The 26,675-nt window shown below is 40.4% G+C and overlaps 1 protein-coding gene across 2 annotated transcripts in view; it reads right to left on the bottom strand.

The window, feature by feature from the left end:
- mamdc2 (MAM domain containing 2) overlaps positions 1-26,675 on the bottom strand; it is a 61,009-nt gene that overhangs the window by 23,963 nt on the left and 10,371 nt on the right. For both annotated transcript variants that reach the window (XR_004222708.1, NM_001079373.1), the window contains 1 exon segment: positions 584-852. Coding sequence is in view for 1 of the 2 variants with exons in the window: in NM_001079373.1 (NP_001072841.1) it covers positions 584-852 (269 nt within the window). In the remaining variant the exon portion in view is untranslated.

The following is a 26,675-nucleotide window of genomic DNA, read 5'->3' as shown; positions in this document are numbered from 1 at the left end:
GCATTACTGTAAGCATTTAATCCACTTCTGCTTTGCCTTGGTGCTTAACAACACCAGACCTGTAAGCTTACATTCATGCCAGCTATTTCAGTGGTTATGCAGTGCCACTGTAAACTTGAAAAAAGTAAGCAACAAAATAACTCAGTACTCTTGCAAATACACAATAGGCCATTATTACATTCTCTTACAAGCTTATATATTTTTTTATACATAAATTTTTAGGAAGAGAGAGGGTAAGGAGCATATTAAAAGGACAAGAACTAACATTTACTAACATTTCTAACAAGTGCTACTTTGCACAAATGTAGCTGCAAATAACAACTGTCAAGGTCTTTGTTTTGCTTTCTTACTTGTTCAAAACTAATTGCTTACTGGTTGATATTGCTGCACCTTATCTATTTTATTTTTTTAGAGTGCACCAATATCATACTCTTCTCCATATACCCTATGTCTTCCTCAGATGCACCAAGCCCTTTTTCCTTCACGTTATCCATTAAAAATCCTTAATTAGTAATGTGCTGTATAAGCTTAATGATAGAAGCATTCCCACACAAACATTAAAGGACTTGCTCTTTATGCCTACCTTGAACCTTTTTGTTGTGTTCTTTAAATCTATGCTTGATATTAGCCAGCTGTCTGAATGTTCTTCTGCTGACCATAACAGGTAATCAAAGCTCTCTCCCTCAGGCCTGACAAACACATTCAGGCTGCTGGGACTTGGAGAGGATTCTGAGCCTGCAATTTGGTACACCAGTCTGAGGCAGCTCCATTCTGCAAGATGAAGATCTGGACTAATCAGCACAGCTTTCTGCCCCCGTGATCCATTGGATGAGTCCACAGAAACATAATGACCTGAAATCACATTTTCATTAGACTAGATCACTGTTATAAATAAACAATGCCAGACAGGCTCAGTTACATTTTTACATTTTTATTATATATTTAATATTCTGCAACCTGTGAGGGATAAACCGGTGGACACCATACTTTACTGCTTAATCTACAAATAACATCAATTGTACTGCTGAAGAATTGTATTACAGGTATGGGATCCCTTATCCGGAAACCCATTATCCAGAAAGTTCCAAATTACAGAAAGGCCATCTCCCATAGACTCCATTACATGTATAGGACCTGTTATCCAGAATGCTCGGGACCTGGGGCTTTCCGGATAAGGGATCTTTCCGTAATTTGGATCTCCATCCCTTAAGTCTACTAAAAAATCATTTAAACATCATTTAAACCCAATAGGATTGTTTATATCTTAGTTGGGATCAAGTACAAGGTTCTGTTTTAATATTACAGAGAAAAAGGAAATCATTTTTAAAAATTAGAATTATTTGCTTATAATGGAGTCTATGGGAGATGGCCTTTCCGTAATTTGGAGCTTTCTGGATAACGGGTTTCCAGATAAGGGATCCTATACCTGTATAAGCAAATAATTCTAATTTTTAAAAATGATTTCCTTTTTCTCTGTAGTAATAAAACTGTACCTTGTACTTGATCCAAACTAAGGTAATACTAAGACAAATAATTAATCCTTATTGGGGGCAGAACAATCCTAGTGGGTTTATTCCATATTTAAAAGATTTTTAGCAGACTTAAGTTATGGAGATACAAATTACAGAAAGATCCCTTATCTGGAAAACCCCAGGTCCCGAGCATTCTGGATAACAGGTCCCATACCTGTACCTCACAAGAGTGTTAGTATTTTCACCCTGCAATAACATCTTTTGTCTGGGATAAATAAACCTGTTATTTAGTTCATCAGCAAGTGCTCCTGGCATCCATTTGCTTACTTATTGCATTTTACACATACACGTTGCAGTGGGAGGAGTAGTTATACACCACCCTCCATAGAGAAACTTTCCCTTAGCGAAGGCCCATCCTGGAAGGAGGAGTCCATTGTACTAGGATCCCTTATCAGGAAACCCGTTATCCAGAAAGCTCCGAATTACGGAGAGCCTGTCTCCCATAGACTCCATTTTAATCAAATAGTTCAGAATTTTAAAACTGATTTCCTTTTTCTCTGTAGAAATAAAACAGCACCTTGTACTTGATCCCAACTAAGATATAAATAATCCTTATTAGAGCCAAAACAATCCTATTGGGTTTAATTACTGTTTTATTGATTTTTTAGTAGACTTAAGGTATGAAGATCCAAAGTACAGAAAGACCCCTTAACCGGAATACCCTCGGTCCCGAGCATTCTGGATAACGGGTCCTATACCTGTATTCACATTTTGACAAACTGAATGCAATTGCACTGAAAATTCTGTCATTTCCTGTGCCCAACATAAAAATGCACAGATCTGTTGCATATACTGAAGCAGTCCACAGCGGGAATTACCAACTTGAAGCTGGCATCAATTTGCGCAAATCATTTTTTTTATGTGACTGCAACTGGATATAAAGAAATCTCAACATTCTCAGCTGAACCATTCAGTGCTGATTTTCATTTCACAGGGGGCATGGAGTTTTACGAATGGCAAAAGGCCAGAAACCTAACATCAAACTTGTAAAATTCTGAGCATTTTAGTGGCATAAAGAACATTTCCATTGGTCTCCAGGATTGGCCTTATGCCATCTAGCAGCCAGTCAAAAAGTCTGGGTTTTGCAGACAGAGCCAGAACTAGGGGTAGGCAAGGTAGAAACGTGACTAGGGTGCAGGTAAGGTAGGCAATATTGTCCAAAATCGGCATGGAAATTTTATATTCTAATTTAAAAAATGATCACCATATTGTACATGCTTTGATACAGAACTATAAAATTACAAAAATCTTGTTTAAATGTTATGCAATCTATAAATGACTTGCTCTGTAGCCCACAGCACTGTATAAAATACACTTAAAGATATGTTTCACATCCCTTAAAATATATTTTGCATAATGATAATGGCAGGCATAAATCCAGAAATAGAAATGGCTCAAATATCTATTCACGGCACACCTACCCACAATTATAGTTATATGCAGCTGTTAAGGTAAAATGAGAAAAGAATGCTCTTGAAGTGGTTTTGCTTGTTCCAGAAGGAAAAATCCCATCATGTTTAAATGTAGAAATGTAACAAAAATAAAAAAAGCAGAAAGCCATAATACTATTTATATTTCATCTAAATGTTACTTATTTTTTTTTATTGAGTGACATATTTCAGGTTTTGGCAACTTGGGACAAGAACGATTTGCTCTGCATCACACATATTCCAGTAGAGCAATGCAAAGTGGTTCCTGCAGTTCAGTACAGAACAGTCATTCCTCTCTGGCAACTTCCATTATATATATTGTTCCATTTGCAAATATTTAATATTCCATGGACAAAACTGTTGAATATTTACCAAATCTCTAGGACAAAAATGTTTTTTTTTCGAAATGGAATTTAAGATAGCCAAGTCTAATCCTCACTAATCTCCAACTATTCCTTTCCTATTTTCAACAACTCCTACAGCTGCAGAGCAAGTCCGTGATAATTCATACCACAAGCTACTCATATATTCTCTTATCTTTATATCAACTCTTTGTGACAATTTAGTTTCTTCTTTGTGTTGAGGTAGAGTACTGTTACAGAAATAGTCTAATTGTATGTCTAGTATACTTTGAGCAAGTGCCTCCCTAGACAACAGAAAAGCACATTTCATGCAACATACAAATTTTTATACAACATACCAGAAATAGAAATGTGCCCCTCCCTATGCGGGCTTTCAGGCTGTTGCAGCTGTTTCCTATACTGATACTGCAATAGTAGTTATTCAAAAGGCATCGCCAGAAAGGCAGCTACCACAAATTATACGGATAAGTAAAATTGCAAGCTAGAATCCATGTGGTTCAAATTATTTTATGGAAAGAGTTATTCATGCTATATCAGATCCAAGCAGCTACCGTTGCAATGTGCAGTAATGTAAGCTGTTGTTGAAGATGTCTATATACATCTCTGCTAGTAATCTTATAAGACACAAGTGTTTGTCACTATTTTACTACTGTCTGTAAAGCATATTGTTTTAGAAAAACGCAGGGTCTGTTGCACTTTGTGATGTACCAAGATCAATGTTCACTAAAGAAGTCAATTATGTCTCCTAAACTGATCTAGTAATGACGTTTAGATGACTTAGAAGGTCAGTGGATTTGTTGAAAATGGTTGTGAAAAGTAATCAGGACAAACGTTCCAGATATCACTGCAAAATGTATTCATGCCAACCTGGGGGAAAGTGAGTGGAAAAACTATACAAAAGTCCTTGGTGTTTGATAAGCCAAATATCTGACATAGATGCAGTTGTATTACTGGCCTTTAACTAAATTACAAGGAAAAAAGCTTCTGTTGACCCAGACCCAATTCCTGCCTTCCCTCCCCCATCACTCTCCCTCCAAAAGAAAGTATAAGCTTTGTGCACAGGGGAAAAGGCGATGGCGGTGGGTAAGCAAAAGACTGGGCCCCCAGAGGGGGTTACAGCTCCAGTTGGCCTTTCATACCCCAGTCCAACCCTGACTGTAATACATATGTGATGATCAGTAAAGGAGTTTATGGCAGTGCCAGACCCAAGCACAGTCCTGCCAATATATGTTGCAGGGCCAGTCCCCTTCTAGTATCTTGGCAGTGGATTATAATGCAATAGGAGATCTATGGGAGGTGATAAGAAAGCTTGTAACCTAGAACAGTGCTGTCCAACTGGCGGCCCGCGGGCCGCATGCGGCCCGCGACCCCCCTCTGTGTGGCCCCCCACCTGTCTGGCTGCTTTGATGGCTTACTCTTGTGGAAGCTTTAAATGGTATCAGTACTGAGATTAACTGCCCCCCCGCATGGTTCTCACCTCAGATTCAGGCTGTAATCAGGCTGTATTGTTTAAATATGTAATTCCTTGTGTTGTTCACACCTTTTAATCTCTGCATTGTTCACCCCCTGCAGTGTTCACACCTCAGGCTGTAATCACCCATATTGTTCCCCTGTTCACACCTAGGAGCAGTAGAAACTCACAAATAATCCCTGCACACTACAAAAAGAACATATACTGAGGTGGTACTGCAATTAAAAAGTTTTTTAATATATAGTTATTGTGCAGACTGTAGGAGCAGTGCCAGCATTGTGTCATTGTAGGCTGCCTGTGTGTGCCATACACACAGGCAGCATAGGGCAAGTAGAGTATGGCACACACAGGCAGGGTAGGGAAGGCAGAGTATGGCACACACAGGCAGAGTAGGGCAGGCAGAGTATGGCACACACAGGCCGAGTATGGCACACACAGGCAGAGTAGGGAAGGCAGAGTATGGCACACACAGGCAGGGTAGGGAAGGCAGAGTATGGCACACACAGGCCGAGTATGGCACACACAGGCCAAGTATGGCACAAACCAGCCAAGAATGGCAAACACAGTGACAGTATGGCACACGCAGAGAGGGTAGGGAAGGCAGAGTATGGCACACACAGGCAGGGTAAGGAAGGCAGAGTATGGCACACACAGGCCAAGTATGGCACAAACCAGCCAAGTATGGCACACAGGCAGGGTAGGGAAGGCAGAGTATGGCACACACAGGCAGGGTAGGGAAGGCAGAGTATGGCACACACAGGCAGGGTAGGGAAGGCAGAGTATGGCACACACAGGCAGGGTAGGGAAGGCAGAGTATGGCACACACAGGCAGAGTAGGGCAGGCAGAGTATGGCACACACAGGCCGAGTATGGCACACACAGGCAGAGTAGGGAAGGCAGAGTATGGCACACACAGGCAGGGTAGGGAAGGCAGAGTATGGCACACACAGGCCGAGTATGGCACACACAGGCCAAGTATGGCACAAACCAGCCAAGAATGGCAAACACAGTGACAGTATGGCACACGCAGAGAGGGTAGGGAAGGCAGAGTATGGCACACACAGGCAGGGTAAGGAAGGCAGAGTATGGCACACACAGGCCAAGTATGGCACAAACCAGCCAAGTATGGCACACAGGCAGGGTAGGGAAGGCAGAGTATGGCACACACAGGCAGGGTAGGGAAGGCAGAGTATGGCACACACAGGCAGGGTAGGGAAGGCAGAGTATGGCACACACAGGCAGGGTAGGGAAGGCAGAGTATGGCACACAGGCAATGTAGGGAAGGCAGAGTATGGCACACACAGGCAGGGTAGGGCAGGCAGAGTATGGCAGGTTTTTGCTGTACAACAACCATTAATATAGGTATGGTCATGTGATAACATGGGTGTGGTTTCAAGTGGGTGCGGTTTCAAAAAGGGGAGTGGTCAAAACTGGCTTCCATTATCGGCCCTCCACCAAGTAGGTCGGAAAAATTCCGGCCCTCGGTACAACAGAAGTTGGACAGCACTGACCTAGAATATTAAGTCAACTTAGGTCAGGCTAAAACTGCAAACTGAACCAGTAACCCCTTTTCTAGAAAGCCTTGGGGGCTTGTTTCTCATTCTCAATAGACAACTATATTCTATATATACAGATATATATATATATATACTTTTCAAAAAGTACTGGTACTGCTATTTTAAAGGAATAATACACCCACTCTACGTGACACTCCTGTCCCTATCTCAAGAGTTGATGTTGAGCTTTGGGGTGGGGATCAAATTCACAATAGGTTACAAAAGTTTACGATATCCCCAAGTCTAAAATAAACTCTTGTAACAGTGGGGAAAAAGAGCTGACATATGGCTGTAACAGGGGTCCAGAGAATGGCCCAACTGAAAAACAAGATCTGTGCCTGCCACAATAATCCCTGGGCTTTGTTGTTGGCCACCATATTCAACCATGAATTCAACCAATCTGATTTCTGGACCAGGAGCATGCATAGGGAAAGCCAGAACCAGAGGCTTCCACTTCTCATTGTGCAGGCTGATGGACATTGCCCAGGAGCTATGGAATCTAGCGTCTCTCCAACATTTTGTGCTATGTAAAATATACTGTATCACTGAAGTCTGCATCGTCTATACTATGTACACAATATGAAAGGCTACATCATATAAGGCAACTTTATCTGCCATCTTGTGGAGATGTGTGGGCATTTACTCAGATGGGGATACCCATCCCTCCAGGGGTAATGTTTGTTATAGAAATTATCGGTAGTGGCACAAACCTAGAATATTTATAAATTATATAAAAAAATACAGATATACAAAAATATGTCTCATACACTATAGGGGCCATTTGCGAGTGCAGCTGCATGTAAAACAATATGCATTAAAGGTACTCCTTGCACTTTTGTATAGTTGTACTCGTAGTCACTGCCTTCTTACCTCCTGTTCTGAAACAAGTGATGCAGAGAAAGCCTGGAGCTGCTGCAACCTCCAGAAGAATCATTTATTTAAAGAATCAGGTGCACATGTCACTTTTATGACAAATGCCAGAAATGACAGCAACCGGACCTGCAAATCTTTAAGTTTAATTGAGTTTAATTTAAATTGAAGTACAAGCGCAACAGCATTTATTTTGAATTCCCTCTGGTGAGTGCAACAACTCTAGAATTCTGTGGAAAAAATGCTGAATTATAGGGAAAAACATGCCAAATGTATTCAAAATTGTACTTTGCTCACTGCACTTGCAGTCGTAAATGACCCTTTATATGTATTTACCCATATTTGACAACATATCTGTTTTCTTCCTGTCACAATAATTCCCAATACATTCTACTGATCCTGTTATAAACTTAGTCTCACTTGGACAGCCAGAGAAAGAGAAGCATTATTGTGAGCTGCAAAAGCAAAGATGTTCAAGAAGAGTAAATTCACATTTCCACAGTATTACATGCACACTTTTTCTTCTAAACAACTAACTGCTCACTGTAAAGGGTGTCATCACCATCCCTATAGCAGTTACAATCTCAAAACTCCAGAGACTCCAGGACAATCAAGACTTTAAAAGAATCACACTATTGTAAGAGACAATGTAGGGACCTGACTTAATGGGCCCACCATACTCACTTTACCCACTATCTCTTGCCTTTACAATGATCTTTGCTCTTGTGTATCTTCTCTCCTTCTACTATGCTTCTTTTATCTACATCCTACAACATAGCAGATGCACCGTGTTTCGCCATGACTTCTTCAGTATCAAATGGAAATATTATATCTATGCACTCATCCTACAATTTAAGCTTAAAAGTAGTTAAATATGTTATCCAATTAGCATGAATAGCTGTTACACTATTAATAAATCTGGCAACAGAAAGACATATGCACATTTGTATGTAATATCAATTAATTTAGTATCTTCCAAAGAAGTTTTCCTTTTTTTTGTGTTCTTCAAGCTGTTAAATACCATTATTTAAGACTAAGGCTATTCAATTAATCTATTATAGTGAAACCATGTAGACATGCATTACATACAATTTTAAAACTTTTAAAACTATAGTACAATTGTAGTAACCAGGCTTTCCATAATCTTGCCATTGGCTGAGGAATCTCAGGGTTAGGAAGAGTTGGTCACACCAGATATAGTGCTAAAATAGAGTTCCTAATAAAGTTTTTTCCAGGACTTTTTGCTCATATGTTATGGTTCTTGAATATGGTGAATTAACATACTATAAACGTTTTATAATCTTAATATTATAGCACATAAAAGAGGAACAACAAAGTAAGGGAAATGTTATGTCAAGATAGATTCTGTGCCAAGTGTAATATTTGTATTTCATATATACTTATATGAAGAGCTGTGAGTTGTAATCCCTAGCAAATGTCTGCCAGGAAAAAAAGACAAATTCCTCTGTCCACTGTATATAGGTTTAGCAGCATATGCTTCTGAACTAAATATATCCCAATATCTTTCTATATTAGTTTACATACATAAATATTTTACATAGTGTGAATGATGAACAATCTCTGTATAGTGATACGTAACATATTGGAGCTATCTAAATAAAAGATAATAAAATAAATGATAAACATTTTTACATTTAAATTCAACCTTTACCGCACATAATTTAGGTTTATTACAGAATTATGTTAAAGAATAAATCTTAAGATATGTATTGTGACTGTAAAATTGTATAATATTAAATTAATAGGATATAGTAAGCAGTTGTATATTAGGACATTGTTTTATGTGAAATGTTAAATGTTTCAAACTGTATCTCTGTTTCTTTTCTATGAAAGAGCAGTCTTCTTTACAGTATGGATTCTAGCTACATTCAGGATAAGAAAGCTTAGCTAAGCCATTTACACAAAGCGTCTAGGAATTTTTAAAATTCATAAATGTATAAGGCCAAAACCTCTAATGCTATGGTTCCGAATCTGAGGGGCTGCCCCCACCCCTGTTGTGATTGGAGTAGTAGCTTGAAGGCCCCTTATGGTGAGATTTAAAAAGAATCCCTATTTAAATACACATGTAAGCCCTTTTTAAAAGTCAGTTATGTTATGGATCGGGGGTGAAACTTATTTGTGCCCTAGACATTATTGAAACTATGGCTGAATCGCTATGACACAAATATATTCTTATATGTTTATGAGTATATTCTTATACTCCCCGAAACTGCTCTAACCCAACTAACAAATGACCTCCTATCAGCTAAAGCCAAAAAACACTACTCGCTACTAATACTTCTCGATCTGTCTGCTGCTTTTGACACTGTGGATCGCCTTCTTCTCCTTCAGTCTCTCCGCTCTCTTGGCCTTCGTGATACTGCCTTATCCTGGTTTTCATCTTATCTCTCAGATAAATCCTTCAGTGTCTCTTACAATGGTGAATCGTCTTCTCCCTTGCCTCTTTCTGTCGGGGTTCCTCAAGGCTCTGTCCTGGGCCCCTTACTATTTTCTCTCTAATCCTCCTCACTTGGAAAATCAATCAATTCTTTTGGCTTTTCAGTGCCACCTCTATGCGGATGATACTCAGATCTATCTTTCCTCTCCTAATCTCAACCCAGAGCTTCTAACTCATGTCTCTTCCTGCCTGTCTCCTATCTCCACTTGGATGTCCAAACGTTACCTTAAATTAAACCTCTCTAAGACTGAATTTGTTCTCTTTCCCCCATCCAACGCCCACATTGTTCCCAAGGTTTCTATAACGGTTAACAATTCTACCATCACCCCATCTTCCCAGGCCCGGTGCCTTGGGGTTATCCTTGATTCTGCCCTGTCCTTGAACTCCTCATATCCAGTCACTTATCAAATCATGTCACTTTCACCTAAGAAATATTTCCAAAATACGATCATTTATTACCCAAGATGCTGCCAAAATTCTTATTCACTCTCTTATAATATCTCGCCTGGACTACTGTAACTCCCTACTATATGGGCTTCCCCTCTAAAGACTGTCCCCACTCCAGTCCATAGTGAATACTGCTGCCAGGCTCATACACCTTTCCAACTGCTCCTCCTCTGCCATGCCACTCTGCCAATCTCTTCACAAGCTTCCCCTACCATCCAGGATAAAATTCAAACTAATGACTCTTACATTCATAACTCTGCCCCAACCTACATCTCTGAACTCATCTCTAGGTACTTTCCAACCTGCTTGTTACACTCCTCTACTGACCTACTCCTCAACTCCTCTCTTATTCCCTCCTCACACACTTGCATTCAAGATTTTGCAAGGACCTCTTCTCTGGAATTTGCTCCCACAATCTGTCAGACTTTCTCCCAATCTCTCTGCCTTCAAGAGATCTCTAAAAACACATTTATTAAGAGAAGCTTACCCTAATCTAGTTTAACATAAACTCAGTGTGCTGCTAAAAGCAATACCCTGTGCCACACCTCTCACAACTCTGGTCATGCCCATTCCCACACCTTGTGTCTCAACCCTTTCTCCTTGTAGATTGTAAGCTCCTTTGGGCAGGGCTCTCTTCACCTCTTGTATCGGTTATTGATTGCTTTATATGTTACACTGTATGCCCAATGTATGAAACCCACTTATTGTACAGCGCTGCGGAATATGTTGGTGCTTTATAAATAAATGTTAATAATAAAATGTTAATAATATGTGTAGCCCTTTTATGACACAGATGAAAGGTTTAACCTCCAAGTAGGGCTTGAACTTAAAGTCAGACATTGAATTTTTCCTTAAACATATTTGGCAGATACTTTTCAATTACCTCTCTGATACCCCATGTTCCTCTATGAGTGGGCTCTCATATTTGTGCAGCAGAAGTTCATTAGCATTAGAATCTATAAATGACAGGCTCAGAAGGGACAGTCGGGTTGGCAAAACAGTCAGGTTTAGGAACTTTATGTAATTATTACATACAGAAACAGACCTGTTGGTGAAAAATTATTAACACAACCTATAGTGAACTTTTTATGTACAATAATATTTTGAAAAGTAGTTTCTTCATGTCAGTATTACTTTGAAGCAGAAGTTGTGGAATTTCTGATTCACAGCTTAACAAAATAATTATACGTGTCACCTAAAAACTGAATAGCACCAAGTTAAAAGTAACCCTTACTGCATAACTATTTGCTTGTATCAGTTTACCACAAATCATTTCTCCATAGTGACAAGCAACTGCCCTTTCTCTAGTGTCAAGTTTTCTTGGAAGCAACAACACATTCACACGATTTGCAATGGCTCATTTACCACCGCACCTTAATTGTGCTAAAATGGATGCAGTCATTGTGCATACTGATAGCATTTATTAATGGTACAGGTATGGGGTTCATTTTCCAGAAACCCATTATCCAGACAGTTTCGAATTACTGGAGGGCCAACTCCTATAGATTTAATTTTATTATAACCAATCCTTTTTGGGGGCAAAGCAATTTTATTGGGTTTATTTAATGTTTAAATGAGTTTTTAGTAGACTTACAATATGGAGATCCAAATAATGGAAAGACCCCTTATCCAGAAAACCCCTGGTCCCAAACATTCTGGATAACAGGTCTCATGCCTGTACTTGCATTTAAGATGTACTTCCCTATAGTTGTGCTTGGTGCTGGTGTGTCTGCCCCATCTTCTGCTCCAAATCGTGTGCTAGTACACCTATTGACATTTGGGGACCCTGGGACTACCGCCACCTTACAGTTTGCAGAAATTCCAGGGTTCCCACTTCAGGGTGCATCAATAAGAGCAGCAGCGGATATAATTTTGACACTGTGTTCCAAAAATGATGCCACCCTAACTTTAAGCACAATTGTTTCTGACTGATATCAGAACTCAAGTACAACTGCAGGTGTTTTGATGCATTGGGCACAATTGTGAAAGGTGTAACCCCACCCCCAAGGCAACAATTACTCTGGAATTGTGGGAAAAAAAACCCTTTGCCTACTGCATTTGACCATTAATGTCAGAGATTTTTTAAAGCAACATATTTCAGAATACAGTTAACTACATGTAAATGGAGACAGTCCTTGACTGTTGGCAAGATATTAATAGCAAGTTGTGCCAAGAAAATCCTCCCAAATGCAACCCAAAAGATGCTCAAAAATATATCTAGGAAGTCCAGGGTTACATCAAAATATCTACAGTCATCAGCATCAGTGTGAAAGTCAGAAAGTCACTAAACAAACATGACTTACTTGGAACGGTAGGAAGGAAGACCCAATGATTGGGAAGATTGTGCTCTGGACAGAAGAGCTAAAGGTGGAGTTGCTTGGCAAAAAAAATGTAATTGCCCCTTTAATCTGAATGCAGATCCCTAACCTTACATGCATATTTCTCTACCATTAGCAGTACACAAAAATACCCTTATTACTTTGCAGACTGTTACTTAATGTCGGAGATACCAATGCCAAAAATATGTTTTTCATTGGACAAACATGATGCACAACACATACAAAGACTCAATTTTATCTTTCACTAATCAAAAAAAGTGTTCAGAATTATTTTTCACATGCCATGTAGCTTTTATCATAATATTTCCGTACTAGCTTAACTCCTGGTTTATAAGACATTATTTTTAGCCTGAAGCCTAATCAAGCTTGGTGCCTGGATTTCAACCTTTGGTTTACATTGCACTGTATTATTTATTAACCCTTTAAGTGCCAGCCGAATTCGTCATTTCGGTTCCCCCCAGTGCCAGACGTTTTTTAAGCATTTTGTACTCATTCACTTTAACAATGTTTTTTGGTAGGAAAACCTCCACGAAACTAGGGAAATTATATATCGTTTTTTTCGTCACTAATTGGGCTTCGACATACATACCAAATTTTATAACTTTTCTGGAGATATGATGTGTATTTTGGGTGAAATATGTAAAAAAAAAATAAAATTATGAAAAATTTCTGTATATTTTGAGGTTTTTTTCCATAGAAAAGTTAATTTTACTCACTTTTTTTTATTGTTTGTAAAAGCCCTGATACTCCCAATTCCAACGATACCAAATATGTGGTGGTACCCCACAGTTCCTGTCCAGAAGTAACCCCCAAACTAAGGCAATACTTAGTACAATATCACACCAGAACAAAGCAGAAAAGCGCTTGTAACAGTTAATGCAGCATAACTTATATGTAAATCTAAAATATCCCCTCATGTTTGGTATCTTTAGAAACTACAGACCTTCAGGTTTCTAGGTGCAATGTAGTTTTCACTCAAAAGCCAAATACCTTTTGTCAGTGCATTGTGAAATTTGGAACTTTTTATGACATTTTTTTTTTTTTTCTAAAACGTAAACTTGGACGCATGATCAAATGTGGATTTGACAAAAAAAAATCTCATAAAAATTTTCTAGCAAAGGCATATTTGAAAGACAAACTTCTCCTGAATAAAATGATGCCCCATATGTATGGGTGCACATAAAGACATGGGCACCAAACACTCCAAAGCAGGGGCAATGCACAAGGGCAATTACAGCTAAAAATGTGGGGGCTGCGCTCTATGTGCACTTCCTGCAGTTTTTCAGTGTTAACCCCCCCTACCTGTGAAATAACCCCCACAAACTATATATTTCTGAAAAGTGCACACCTTCAGCTATTCAGAGACGCCACTCTCCTCTTTCTACATGGAAAATTGTGGCCGCAGTCCCTTGCAGAAGTTAGCGCTTTGGTCAGAAATCAAGGAAAAACCAGATACAAACCTAGATTTCTCCCCAAAATCTCCATGGCAACTACCAAAAACTTACTAACCATCAATCTGCAAGTTCCCCTGAATAAAACGATACCCCATATGTATGGGTGCACATAAAGACGTGGCCACCAAATGCCCCCAAACAGGGGCAATGCATAAGGGCAATTTCAGTTGAAATTTGGGGGGCTGCGCTCTATGTGCACTACCTGCAGTTTTTCAGTGTTAACCCCCCCTACCTGTGAAATAACCCCCACAAACTATATATTTCTGAAAAGTGCACACCTTCAGCTATTCAGAGACACCACTCTTCTCTTTCTACATGGAAAATTGTGGCCGCAGTCCCTTGCAGAAGTCAGCGCTTTGGTCAGAAATCAAGGAAAAACCAGATAAAAAACCTAGATTTCTCCCCAAAATCTCCATGGCAACTACCAAAAACTTACTAACCATCAATCTGCAAGTTCCCCTGAATAAAACGATACCCCATATGTATGGGTGCACATAAAGACGTGGCCACCAAATGCCCCAAAACAGGGGCAATGCATAAGGGCAATTTCAGTTGAAATTTTGGGGGCTGCGCTCTATGTGCACTACCTGCAGTTTTTCAGTGTTAACCCCCCCTACCTGTGAGATAACCCCCACAATCTATATATTTACGAAATGTGCACACCTTCAGCTATTCAGAGACACCACTCTTCTCTTTCTACATGGAAAATTGTGGCCGCAGTCCCTTGCAGAAGTTAGCGCTTTGGTCAGAAATCAAGGAAAAACTAGATACAAACCTAGATTTCTCCCCAAAATCTCCATGGCAACTACCAAAAACTTACTAACCATCAATCTGCAAGTTCCCCTGAATAAAACGATACCCCATATGTATGGGTGCACATAAAGACGTGGCCACCAAATGCCCCAAAACAGGGGCAATGCATAAGGGGAATTTCAGTTGAAATTTTGGGGGCTGCGCTCTATGTGCACTACCTGCAGTTTTTCAGTGATAACCCCCCCTACCTGTGAGATACCCCCACAATCTATATATTTACGAAAAGTGCACACCTTCAGCTATTCAGAGACACCACTCTTCTCTTTCTACATGGAAAATTGTGGCCGCAGTCCCTTGCAGAAGTCAGCGCTTTGGTCAGAAATCAAGGAAAAACCAGATACAACCCTAGATTTTGGTCAGAAATCAAGGAAAAACCAGATAAAAACCTAGATTTCTCCCCAAAATCTCCATGGCAACTACCAAAAACTTACTAAACCTCAATTTGCAAGTTCCCCTGAATAAAACGATACCCCATATGTATGGGTGCACATAAAGACGTGGCCACCAAATGCCCCAAAACAGGGGCAATGCATAAAAGCAATTTCAGTTGAAATTTTGGGGGCTGCGCTCTATGTGCACTACCTGCAGTTTTTCAGTGTTAACCCCCCCTACCTGTGAGATAACCCCCACAATCTATATATTTACGAAAAGTGCACACCTTCAGCTATTCAGAGACACCACTCTTCTCTTTCTACATGGAAAATTGTGGCCGCAGTCCCTTGCAGAAGTTAGCGCTTTGGTCAGAAATCAAGGAAAAACTAGATACAAACCTAGATTTCTCCCCAAAATCTCCATGGCAACTACCAAAAACTTACTAACCATCAATCTGCAAGTTCCCCTGAATAAAACGATACCTCATATGTATGGGTGCACATAAAGACGTGGCCACCAAATGCCCCAAAACAGGGGCAATGCATAAGGGGAATTTCAGTTGAAATTTTGGGGGCTGCGCTCTATGTGCACTACCTGCAGTTTTTCAGTGATAACCCCCCCTACCTGTGAGATACCCCCACAATCTATATATTTACGAAAAGTGCACACCTTCAGCTATTCAGAGACACCACTCTTCTCTTTCTACATGGAAAATTGTGGCCGCAGTCCCTTGCAGAAGTCAGCGCTTTGGTCAGAAATCAAGGAAAAACCAGATACAACCCTAGATTTTGGTCAGAAATCAAGGAAAAACCAGATAAAAACCTAGATTTCTCCCCAAAATCTCCATGGCAACTACCAAAAACTTACTAAACCTCAATTTGCAAGTTCCCCTGAATAAAACGATACCCCATATGTATGGGTGCACATAAAGACGTGGCCACCAAATGCCCCCAAACAGGGGCAATGCATAAGGGGGGGCTGTGCTCTATCTGCAGTTATTTAGTCTAAACACCCCCATACCTGTGAAATAACCCCCGCAAACTATATATTTCTGAAAAGTGCACACCTTCAGCTATTCAGAGACGCCACTCTCCTCTTTCTACATGGAAAATTGTGGCCGCAGTCCCTTGCAGAAGTTAGCGCTTTGGTCAGAAATCAAGGAAAAACCAGATACAAACCTAGATTTCTCCCCAAAATCTCCATGGCAACTACCAAAAACTTACTAACCATCAATCTGCAAGTTCCCCTGAATAAAACGATACCCCATATGTATGGGTGCACATAAAGACGTGGCCACCAAATGCCCCCAAACAGGGGCAATGCATAAGGGCAATTTCAGTTGAAATTTTGGGGGCTGCGCTCTATGTGCACTACCTGCAGTTTTTCAGTGTTAACCCCCCCTACCTGTGAGATAACCCCCACAATCTATATATTTACGAAAAGTGCACACCTTCAGCTATTCAGAGACGCCACTCTTCTCTTTCTACATGGAAAATTGTGGCCGCAGTCCCTTGCAGAAGTCAGCGCTTTGGTCAGAAATCAAGGAAAAACCAGATACAACCCTAGATTTTGGTCAGAAATCAAGGAAAAACCAGATAAAAACCTAGATTTCTCCCCAAAATCTCCATGGCAACTACCAAAAACTTACTAAACCTCAATTTGCAAGTTCCCCTGAATAAAACGATACCCCATATGTATGGGTGCACATAAAGACGTGGCCACCAAATGCCCCCAAACAGGGGCAATGCATAAGGGGGGGCTGTGCTCTATCTGCAGTTATTTAGTCTAAACACCCCCATACCTGTGAAATAACCCCCGCAAACTATATATTTCTGAAAAGTGCACACCTTCAGCTATTCAGAGACGCCACTCTCCTCTTTCTACATGGAAAATTGTGGCCGCAGTCCCTTGCAGAAGTTAGCGCTTTGGTCAGAAATCAAGGAAAAACCAGATACAAACCTAGATTTCTCCCCAAAATCTCCATGGCAACTACCAAAAACTTACTAACCATCAATCTGCAAGTTCCCCTGAATAAAACGATACCCCATATGTATGGGTGCACATAAAGACGTGGCCACCAAATGCCCCCAAACAGGGGCAATGCATAAGGGCAATTTCAGTTGAAATTTTGGGGGCTGCGCTCTATGTGCACTACCTGCAGTTTTTCAGTGTTAACCCCCCCTACCTGTGAGATAACCCCCACAATCTATATATTTACGAAAAGTGCACACCTTCAGCTATTCAGAGACGCCACTCTTCTCTTTCTACATGGAAAATTGTGGCCGCAGTCCCTTGCAGAAGTCAGCGCTTTGGTCAGAAATCAAGGAAAAACCAGATACAACCCTAGATTTTGGTCAGAAATCAAGGAAAAACCAGATAAAAACCCTAGATTTCTCCCCAAAATCTCCATGGCAACTACCAAAAACTTACTAAACCTCAATTTGCAAGTTCCCCTGAATAAAACGATACCCCATATGTATGGGTGCACATAAAGACGTGGCCACCAAATGCCCCCAAACAGGGGCAATGCATAAGGGGGGGCTGTGCTCTATCTGCAGTTATTTAGTCTAAACACCCCCATACCTGTGAAATAACCCCCGCAAACTATATATTTCTGAAAAGTGCACACCTTCAGCTATTCAGAGACGCCACTCTCCTCTTTCTACATGGAAAATTGTGGCCGCAGTCCCTTGCAGAAGTTAGCGCTTTGGTCAGAAATCAAGGAAAAACCACATACAAACCTAGATTTCTCCCCAAAATCTCCATGGCAACTACCAAAAACTTACTAACCATCAATCTGCAAGTTCCCCTGAATAAAACGATACCCCATATGTATGGGTGCACATAAAGACGTGGCCACCAAATGCCCCCAAACAGGGGCAATGCATAAGGGCAATTTCAGTTGAAATTTTGGGGGCTGCGCTCTATGTGCACTACCTGCAGTTTTTCAGTGTTAACCCCCCCTACCTGTGAGATAACCCCCACAATCTATATATTTACGAAAAGTGCACACCTTCAGCTATTCAGAGACGCCACTCTTCTCTTTCTACATGGAAAATTGTGGCCGTAGTCCCTTGCAGAAGTCAGCGCTTTGGTCAGAAATCAAGGAAAAACCAGATACAAACCTAGATTTTGGTCAGAAATCAAGGAAAAACCAGATAAAAAACCTAGATTTCTCCCCAAAATCTCCATGGCAACTACCAAAAACTTACTAAACCTCAATTTGCAAGTTCCCCTGAATAAAACGATACCCCATATGTATGGGTGCACATAAAGACGTGGCCACCAAATGCCCCCAAACAGGGGCAATGCATAAGGGCAATTTCAGTTGAAATTTTGGGGGCTGCGCTCTATGTGCACTACCTGCAGTTTTTCAGTGTTAACCCCCCCTACCTGTGAGATAACCCCCACAATCTATATATTTACGAAAAGTGCACACCTTCAGCTATTCAGAGACGCCACTCTTCTCTTTCTACATGGAAAATTGTGGCCGCAGTCCCTTGCAGAAGTCAGCGCTTTGGTCAGAAATCAAGGAAAAACCAGATACAAACCTAGATTTCTCCCCAAAATCTCCATGGCAACTACCAAAAACTTACTAACCATCAATCTGCAAGTTCCCCTGAATAAAACGATACCCCATATGTATGGGTGCACATAAAGACGTGGCCACCAAATGCCCCCAAACAGGGGCAATGCATAAGGGCAATTTCAGTTGAAATTTTGGGGGCTGCGCTCTATGTGCACTACCTGCAGTTTTTCAGTGTTAACCCCCCCTACCTGTGAGATAACCCCCACAATCTATATATTTACGAAAAGTGCACACCTTCAGCTATTCAGAGACGCCACTCTTCTCTTTCTACATGGAAAATTGTGGCCGTAGTCCCTTGCAGAAGTCAGCGCTTTGGTCAGAAATCAAGGAAAAACCAGATACAAACCTAGATTTTGGTCAGAAATCAAGGAAAAACCAGATAAAAAACCTAGATTTCTCCCCAAAATCTCCATGGCAACTACCAAAAACTTACTAAACCTCAATTTGCAAGTTCCCCTGAATAAAACGATACCCCATATGTATGGGTGCACATAAAGACGTGGCCACCAAATGCCCCCAAACAGGGGCAATGCATAAGGGCAATTTCAGTTGAAATTTTGGGGGCTGCGCTCTATGTGCACTACCTGCAGTTTTTCAGTGTTAACCCCCCCTACCTGTGAGATAACCCCCACAATCTATATATTTACGAAAAGTGCACACCTTCAGCTATTCAGAGACGCCACTCTTCTCTTTCTACATGGAAAATTGTGGCCGCAGTCCCTTGCAGAAGTCAGCGCTTTGGTCAGAAATCAAGGAAAAACCAGATAAAAAAACCTAGATTTCTCCCCAAAATCTCCATGGCAACTACCAAAAACTTACTAACCATCAATCTGCAAGTTCCCCTGAATAAAACGATACCTATGTCTGGTTGCACATAAGTACATGGCCGCCAAACCTGAAAATGCATAATATTGGGGCTGCACTCTATGCACCCCTTTTTTTTTGCCTGCACCCGAATGAATGGGATACGCTCGGGTGCAGGCACATGTAGCCGATATACGCATGAAAACGCGTGAGAATGCAAAGTCTCGCGTTTTCATGCGTATATCGGCTACACGTGCCTGCACCCGAGCGTATCCCATTCATTCGGGTGCAGGAACAAGTAGCAGGCGTAGGGCTGAATTTTCGGCAAGCGTTTTTCCACTTGCTGAAAAAATCAGCCCTACGCCTCGTGTGGCATCAGCCTAACCCTTGGCAATAGAAACTACCAGAACAATCTTAGCACCTCTGGACCTTTCTAGAACAACTGAAATCAAATGGAATAAAACCACTAAAAGCAATCAAAGAACAATAGTTGCAATGAAATCGGTAAGAGCCCTGGATCCACCAATGTCACTGCAAAAGCAACCTTTTTGGGGGCACTAAACACACAATAAAGAACAATGCAAAGATAAAACACCGTAAAATCCAATAAAACCACCTAAACCAACAGAAGAACAATAATTGCAATGAAATCGGTGGTCAGAGCCCTGGATCCACCAACGTCACTGCAAATTCAGCACCAAATAGCAATAAAAAAAGTTACAGTGCAATAGAATAATTCAAAAACAGAAATCAATTATGAAAATGCCAAAAAAACACTAAAATGCAACCAAATAAATCAGATAATTATAGAGCAAGATCAGAAATAAAGTTTTAGTAAAAAAAAAGACTGCCAAAGAAAGCAAAGACAGAAAGAAAAGAAAAGAAAGAAAGAAAAAAAAAAAAAAAAAAAAAAAAAAGTGTAAGTGTAAGTGTGTGTGTAAGTGTCTGTGTGTGCTTGGGAAAGTTGTAAATAAGTGTGTATGTGTACAAAAGTGTAATAATGACAAAGATAGAAGAAAAAATGCAAAAAAAAAAAAAAAAAATTTTTTTAGACAGTTGAGATAGAAATAAGCAAAATAAACAGTGGTAGAGAGTTGTAGTTCAGCTTACCCAAGGCAGGCAGACGATCAGGGGCGATCAGGGGCGATCAATCCAGCAGGAAGGCAGCAGGGGAGCTCCATCTTGTCCCAAGTGCGCAGCAGGAGTGAGGGAGCCGACAGTAGGCGGCGCTATTTAAAGGGACAGCAGTGGACACGTCATCAACGCGTGTCCACTGCTGTCATTGGCTGGCGACGCGATCGGTGCGGCTGGGGGACCCGGATCGGTAAGTATGTCTTCATTGCTCGTTGCCTAGGGGGATCTGAGGGGTTTACAAGCGCTGCGCTGCTTTAAAAGCGAGCGCAGCGCTTGTAAACCCGACAGTGCCATTGGACGTAGATTCTACGTCCCATGGCACTTTGGTCCCTTGGTACCTGGGACGTAGAATCTACGTCCCTTGGCACTTAAAGGGTTAAAAGAATGATGATACTGGGTAGCACAGAACATCTAGCATTTCCAGCACCTGTTGTTTTCCAAGCATCATAAGTTCTTACAGCAACTGCCTTATACTGAGCAGGCCATATGCCAAGTATAAAGATGACCCTGCATGTAAATATCCACTCATTTGATGGGATTTTTCTGATTCACCTACTGTTGGGTCAACAATAGAATTATGCAGGATGCCAGTTTAATGCTGTTAGCCACAGACCATATACCATATAAGGACTTCAGCCAATATAATCAGGCAAAGGAAAATTTTGATTGAGTCACAGGCCTATGAGTTTCTAATCTGGCAAGTAAAGGTCAAATATGCAGCTAATATCTGATTTTAATATGGGCACCTTCCACCAAGACATCTTACTCCATCAATAAGGCTGTTAGCAACTTCCGGGCAATAATCATCTTTTGCTGGGAAAACACAAGCAGTTAAATCTGACTTGATAATCGTAGGCCAGTGCAGTGAATAAGCAAAATGTAAAAAGGAAAAAGCATCCATCTATTTTGATCCCTCCAGGGTGTCTGCAGAGACATTCAAATAAAATAAAAAATTGCTGCCTCCTAGGTAGAATATCTACCCCATATAGTAATGTGATAAAACCCTACACCTATAAAGCTTACTCCATTACCATAAAAAGAAGTAAAGCAGAAGCTTATATTATTTGACACTGGGCAAGAGATTTGACTCAAGAGCCAAAGCACATAGCTCATAATTACTAAGTGATTGACTGATGGTGCAGTATAACTTTTTAGCCAGTTGATTTAGGTGCACTGTAATATGGTAGTCCAGTGCTGTCCAACTTCTACGGTGCCGAGGGCCGGAATTTCTCTAGCATACATGGTGGAGGGCCGCTAATGGAAGCCAGTTTGACCACTCCCCTTTTTGAAACCACACCCACTTCAAACCACACCTATTTTATCACAATGGTGGTAGCACAGCAAAATCCCAAATGCTTGGTCCTTACTGTGGTGATATCAACCATCATTCATATGTGAAAGAATTATGTCATATTAAGATATACATTTAAATTCCATATGCCTCCTCCTCCCCTGTGGATAGCAGAGCAACCCCCAGTACATAATTACACACCTTTGGGACCATTTAATGGCTATTTCCAACTGCTAACAAACTCCCACAACAAACCCCTGCCAGGTTCACCTCCCACAAGCAGCATAGGGCAAGCAGAGTATGGCACACACAGGCAGCACTCTGCCTGTCCTATGCTGTCTGTGTGTGCCATACTCTGCCTGTCCTACCCTGCCTGTGTGTGTCATACTCTGCCTTCCCTATGCTGCCTCTGTGTGCCATACTTTGCCTGCCCCACCCTGCCTGTGTGTGCCATACTCTGCCTGCCCTACCCTGACTGTGTGTGCCATACTCTGCCTGCCCTACCCTTCCTGTGTGTGCCATACCCTCCCTGACCTATGCTGCCTGTGTGTGCCATACTCTACCTGCCCTATGCTGGCTGTATGTGCCATACTCTGCCTACAGTACCTATGTCTGAGGTGTGACGAAGTGAACAATGGGAGTGATTACAGTCTGAGCCTGAGGTGTGAACACTGCAGGGGGTGAACAATGCAGGTATTAAAAGGTGTGAAAAACACAGGGGATTACATTTTTAAACAATACAGAGTGATTACAGCCTGAATCTGAGGTGAAAACCATGCAGGGGGCCAGTTAATCTCAGTACTGATACCATTTAATGCTTACTCAAAGGTAAGCCATCAAAGCAGCCAGACAGGTGGGGGGGCCACACAGAGGGGGTTCGCGGGCCGCTAGTTGGACAGCACTGTGGTAGTCTATTCTGCTGGGTCACCTACATCTGAAAGTAGCTGTGAAAAATACTTTGCTTGAAAAACACTCAAAGGTCTCTTTAGTATTAGGCCTTGCAGCCTCAGTCAAAGCATAGCTTAGTATTCAGTTTACATCATTCAGTTCAATGAATAGTCTTAAAACTAAAGCCTTGAAGTCATTTATGATAGTGGCCTTTCTTATATGTCTGAAAAGAAGTGACACAAGCTGCAATTACTTGCACATTCTTTTCATTGTATGTCAGTGAAACAAACTAAAGGTGCCCTATAGTATGCTGTATTTTTAGCAATTCAAAATATGCTTTTTCCGTGTTCAGTTCTAACTTCAATTATGTAATACATGTTGGCTGAAAGAAGCTGGTCGTATTTTCCCTCTGTTTTACTGGCCAGAACGTCTATTTTACTGGCCAGAACTGTTCCTCAGAAGGGTAAGAAGTAACTATTATTTATAACCACTGAATACCTGATCTCAAGACGCTTTAGAACCTAATACTATAAAACCTAATACTTTTTTATCCCTTAAAAACATTGTTGCCCACAACATGCAAATGAAAGCTTTAATGAGTTCCAAAAGCCCATGTGCACCCAGCAACATAAAATCAATATGTGCCATTAAGCCTACCTTAACTGACTTCAACAAAATATAATTGTCATCACTAAAAGACAACACATACTTGATACATTCAATAATAACCTGGACAAATATTCAAATATGTATCTACTTAGCACCACCTACAGATGGAGCAGGTGGTGCCTGATGCAACATGTTGCATAGTCATATTTTTAACTAGAATGAAAAATGGTCTTGTTGTGTTGCACATACCACACAAATTTACCCATCTGCATTCAATTTCATTATGATACACAGGTACTGTGATAACAGTTTCTTTTTTAAAAAAAATGTCTGCAGTAATATAATATGTATTTATGTTTGCACCTATGTTTTCCCTCTTTCCAGTCTTACACATGACAGTATCACAGTGTCTGTTTCCACTGTCGTGTTCTGTACTGCTGTAGCAGAGGATGAAAATAAGTACAGGATAAGCATATGAAATCATCTGGGCTAGGCTACATTTGGTGACCACATGTACCACATGGACAAACTCCAAAACAGTAATAAATAACAGACAAAAACTTTTACATTGGGGGTACTTAGAATTTTTTTTATCAACTTGCACATTTTTTTAGAATGCAGCATGTAACTAGTGAAATATTTTTTTTACCACCACTGGTCTTCTAAACCATAAATGTTCTGTTTGCAGTGCGTCCATGTTTTTATAGAGCACATAACTTGGTTTGGCACTACCGACCTGCTGTATTGCTACAATTATTACAATTTTATTTTTTCTTTAATCTGTTCATGAGACATTATATATAAGCACCAAAGGTATATTATAGGCAAAATTCCCATTTTATACAACCATATCAAATTATTTTTTTAAATCAAGCAGGATAGATTATAGGCGCAACAATGTATTGGAACTATGGAACATGGAATGTTTAATTATTTTTTCACTCCATCATTTTTATCCGTTGCAGATGTAGATACTGTAATATGACTTCTAACTTGTTCAGTAGTATGTTGCAAATGGGGGATGAAGTATATAAAAAATATCACATGAAAACCTAGATGAAACTAGATGTCAGAAATGTTTAAGATCCTCCAACTTGTTCTGCTTCTTCCCCTTTTTTTAACTTTTTGTTTACCATTTTGTCTCTAAATCTGAGCTCACTTGGCACAGCACTTGTTTCTTTGAAGCACTGGAAAGTTATGAAAGACAGAAACCTTCTGTATTCTCTTGCAGGTTCATTATTCACCCTGTTTCATTGATCGCCTTTCTCATGTGCTTTCACTCACAGTCCCAGACATTCCGGCAGGTGACTTACTATTGTAAATAACAACATTATTTTTGTCACTACCTTGATTGGTCTTTGATAGAGAGATGCATCTCTGTCATAATGTGGGTTATCTTGCCGGATGAATGCTCAGTAAAGCCTTTACTATAAATCAATAAATAATTAGAGAGCTAAGGGGCGTTTGAAAAGCACATTATGTGTGAGTACTAGCTACAGGTAAGGGATCCCATGACATGTATATATTGAGATATACCAAGGTAAACTGCAGATAAAAATACAGGTACATATTTATCTTTGCATGTGATTGTTTAAGAATCTCATTGTTCATCACTATTGTCTTATTACAAAATATGGATAGCTAAACATAACCTTAGCCATGTTTGTATTTGGCATTTTGGGTTTATAAAGGAGGCTTGCTAATTTTGTAACCCTATGTTTGTTAAAAACATTAAAGTCTACTTTCAGTAAGTATTAACACAATTTACGGGAAAAAGTAAAGAACCTTCATGTTACCATTAGGCAGTCAAAAGTCTTTACTGTACTCAGGGCAGCAGTAAAATTAATGGCTCATGTACATAAAGCAATCCATTACTGATGTAGTGCTTTGTATCCATGGGAAGGGGGGGGCTTTACTCCAGTAAATTTTCCCTCCTAAGGCCAACAGCTCAGCAAGGCTACATGACTCTTTGTATCCCAGGTTGATCTTTAGCAATATGGTGATGCAAGATAGGACTGGTGTAAATGTATTAAAAAGGTTGTCTGGAGATCTTGGTAAAACAGAGGGAGGTATTAATTTACAGAATTGTGCATACTGTGGAGACTGCAGTTAATGAGCCATAATATCCTCAAATTTGCTTAGAATTGTGTCTACTACATTAGAATAGAATCACGGAATTTCTCATTAGATGGTATGAGAAAAACTAGAGTTTTTTAGGGTCTGTGCCACAGAGAGTGTAATTCATGCATTAAACAAAGTTTTTATTAGTCAGAACTGTAATACAGACTCACTGATGGAAGGATTTGCCTCTGATATTCCCTCAGATGGCTAACATAAAAAAATTAATGTCTTTCACATGGATCACCCAAACTGCATATGACTGTTTATCTTAGATCAACCTGATTATTGCACCCTTAAAGCACTTGTAACGCCTACATTTTCCTACAATGTATTTAAGTTGGGCATGTCTCCCCCACCCAAATGGCATAATTTGTACTGCATATATCCCCTCTGTTTACCAGCACCATCACATTTTCCTTTCACCCGGTGGCCATATTATCTCTGATACATTTAAATTTGTAAACAGCATACACACACAAAGACCCTTATTCAGCATACAGTGGAGGAAATAATTATTTGACCCCTCACTGATTTTGTAAGTTTGTCCAATGACAAAGAAATGAAAAGTCTCAGAAACTTATTTCACTCAATGAAATGCAAATCAGTTGCTATCTTTTATTTAAAGTTATTTTTTCGATTTTCCTTTTGATGTGCTATCTGCCACTGTTAAAATAAACCTACCATTGAAATGATACTGTTCTGAGACTTTTCATTTCTTTGTCATTGGACAAACTTACAAAATCAGTGAGGGGTCAAATAATTATTTCCTCCACTGTACATTTCTTGAAGAATGCAGGCTCACACAGGCAGAACTGTCTTTGATAAAAGTTCTGCTTTGTTTGAGCTGAGCTCAGGAGAGGAGGTTAGGAGAAACAAAATAAAGCAGACAGCTAGAGCTGAGTTTCTATGGGAACCAGCAATGCCATCTCTTCACTGGCTGCAAGACCGGAGGGTGTGTTTAGTAATCTGAGCTTAGAACAACTGAGTATGTCTGGCAAGCCAGAAGTCAAAGCAAATTCCTGAGGGAGGGGGCGAGTGGTTTACAGAAGGAGAAGGAAATCTAAGTGATTAAGGGAATGCTGCAGCCTTACTATTAACCTCTGGACAACCAGAGTGGCAGGTATTAAAAGATTTT

Source organism: Xenopus tropicalis, chromosome 1, assembly GCF_000004195.4.
Source record: "Xenopus tropicalis strain Nigerian chromosome 1, UCB_Xtro_10.0, whole genome shotgun sequence".
NCBI lineage: Eukaryota > Metazoa > Chordata > Amphibia > Anura > Pipidae > Xenopus > Xenopus tropicalis.
This window is presented reverse-complemented; position numbering and strand designations above follow the sequence as displayed.